This window comes from Trichechus manatus, unplaced genomic scaffold (genome assembly GCF_000243295.1).
Source record: "Trichechus manatus latirostris isolate Lorelei unplaced genomic scaffold, TriManLat1.0 scaffold00009, whole genome shotgun sequence".
Taxonomy (NCBI): Eukaryota; Metazoa; Chordata; class Mammalia; order Sirenia; family Trichechidae; genus Trichechus; species Trichechus manatus.
This window is the reverse complement of record NW_004443945.1, coordinates 22,086,687-22,089,403: the sequence shown is the minus strand read 5'-3', so window position 1 is coordinate 22,089,403 and position 2,717 is coordinate 22,086,687. Positions and strand designations below refer to the sequence as shown.

Sequence of the window (2,717 nt, the reverse complement as noted above, 5' to 3'; positions counted from 1 at the left end):
TTCCTAAGTGTCTTTAAGTTAAATTTGTAGGTAAGTTGGACCAGGTGCACATTGCTCTTATTTAGCCTTATTTTATTGCAAGAAAAGGCTTGATGCCTTTCCGCTGATTTAAAAGCTGCACGTGCAGCAAGTGAAGGTGACTGTGATGAAGAATTTGCTGAGCAGGGGCTGGTTCAATAGTTTCAAAGCGAGGGAAAATTTACATAACATTAAAGGGCAAGTATGAGTTGTTCTTAAGTCGAACAACTTACTGTATAACCCAGGGACTTACTGCATATCCTTCAGAATACTGAGAGCTTATCCACTAGTGAAGAGAACTGATTAAACTGGCCTCTCTGATCCCTAGGAAGCAGTTAAACACTGACTCTAAATATATCTTAGAAGTTTGAAAAGAACTGAAACAGGTAAGTGAATTCAGTAGTCAAGATTTTTATAAGGTTTAGAATTCAAAAAGTCCAACAAAGATTACAATAGATATTTATTTAAAGTAATACAACTGCAGCCCCAATGGTTCTTAACTTATACATTTCAGGTTTAACCGACTTCATAAAAATACTTTGAAGACAGCTGCATCCACAGATTTCAATCACACACTTATCTCTTTGCCCATTCTTCTCTCTCTTTTCTTTCCCGAATAACTTCTTTCAGATATGGTTCAAGGTAAAATTTATCCTGAAGAACAAATAACAGTATTACATGCCACCATCATGTATGGATATACCCCAAACACTTAGCAAGTCTTAAAAAACAGAAGAAACCCATCAAAATTAATTGCTTTCTATTTCTAGTTTAAGAAGACATATTCTCACCCAGACTGAGGACTGTCTGCTTTCCTAAAATGTAAAAACCCACAAAAGATGTTGTAATAAGTTGCTTCGATAAGTTATGAGAGGGAAGTCTGTCAGAGGAAAGAAAGAAATGAGAGTCTACAGGCTTTGGTCTAGTTTACACAGTTCAAAGTGTGAGGGTTAGAGGGCCACTCAATGGGCTGATCACATGAACAACATGATCTTTTAATCTACGGAAGCACAGTGTAGAGGGGAAAAAAGCAATGGCCTGGGAGACAGAAGACCTGACTCTAGTCTTGGCTTTTTATATTAGAGACTTGCTTAGTGTTGTGGAAGAGTCACTTCACCTCAATTTGTTCATCTCTAAAATGGGGCTAATACTTGCTCTATTAACCTCTCAGGGCTATTGTTACGAATACAGAATCCTTATTCGCCAACACTGTCAGATACATAAAAGCAGCTTTACCTCCTCGTATTTTGTCCACTGCTCTTTAGGCAAGATCTGCTGCCTCATGGTCAGGTCTAGTGCTCTCTTAATGCGAAACATCCTGTCATTATAAAGGTTCTCAGGAAGCCTTCTTATGGCTTCTTTCACATCTTCATCCTCATATATTGTATCATCTCGCATTAACCCTATGATAGAAAACAAGAAAGTTAGATTGAACATTCATCTCTAAAATCAGGATTTTTTTTAATGAGTAAAATATATTATCTATAACTTAGGACTTGGGTGAAATATCAAGAGAGAGTTCATATTACTAAGTACAATCGAAATCTAGCAATGAATGTTATACACAATAATGGATTATTTGTTAAACAACGTATGACTCTTAAAATCCACTGCCACAATATTCACAACATTTTACCTAACCAATTTTAAAAGTATGTAAAACATCTACTTTGTTTTTAAACACACATCAATAAATCGTAACTGTATTTTCTTATACTTTAAATCTGAGATTAAAGAACCTTACAATGGTAGTACACTAAGGAGTCAGTAACATTTACTAGAGCTTCCCTCAAGCTTCAACAGCACAAGATGAAGTTCACGGCAAATTACAAAGTTCTGAAATAGTTGAGGAGTCAGATAATTGTAGAGATGTCAGACAATTTTAATATTTGAAAAATCCCTACTTTCAATGTTCATATAACTTAAAATTTAACATTAAGTGGAGGAGATGGAAGGGGGGAGTGTATTGTAAGGAAAATGTCCTAATACCTTATTTCAAGAACATAAATCATTTCCACCTTAACCACCAAGACGATTCCATTCCTCTTCTCTCAAAAGAATAATAGAAACGAAAATGGATTTCATTTCACAAAAAAATGTGACCTAATTTAAAAATTGTCTGATGTACACAGGAACAGTTACTTTTTGGAACCATAATGACTCTTGCAAAAGGATCACTCTCAGAAAAGAGAAAAAAAAAGAAAAGGAAACAAAAGGAAGCACAGATACTCACCGAGTTTATTGAACCCTGCAGCATTGTAATACCATTTTCGAATACCCTTCAGCCACCGGCCTGATGCTGCAACTGATGTTGTCACACTGTTAGTTGTTACAATTGACTCATACACTTATACTCTATGAACACTGATAGGCAAGCAACCCGTACTCTTAGAGAATTCAAACACAGGAAGTGGTTTCCTTTTGTAAGTTTACACACTGCAGGTAGTCCCCAACTTATGATATATTTCAGTTATGACAAACTGCACTTATGACCATCTGGTTTTTTTTTTGTATACCTCATTGTTAGTAATATGTACTACATACAATGTTGCAGCACGTAATTTGCTGTTATCATTCTCAGATGTTCATTCGCAGAAACATCACATATGAATTGAAGGTGGATTCTTGCCCCCCAACAAAAAAAAGAAGGGAGAGAGGTGGGGAGGGGCCTCAGAACTTATCATTTGTAGTTTCAGCAA

The 2,717-nt window shown here is 36.0% G+C and overlaps 1 protein-coding gene across 1 annotated transcript in view; it reads right to left on the bottom strand.

The window, feature by feature from the left end:
• Window positions 1–461: 461 nt before the first annotated feature.
• Window positions 462–2,717, bottom strand: part of LOC101359862 (cytochrome b-c1 complex subunit 7) — a 6,509-nt gene continuing 4,253 nt past the window's right edge. Inside the window, exons 2-4 of the mRNA XM_004370756.2 lie at window positions 2,252–2,323; window positions 1,255–1,421; window positions 462–672 (exon numbers count right to left, since the gene is read on the bottom strand). Of these exons, the coding sequence (XP_004370813.1) occupies window positions 595–672; window positions 1,255–1,421; window positions 2,252–2,323 (317 nt within the window). The 3' untranslated portion in view covers window positions 462–594. The remainder of the gene's footprint in view (window positions 673–1,254; window positions 1,422–2,251; window positions 2,324–2,717) is intronic.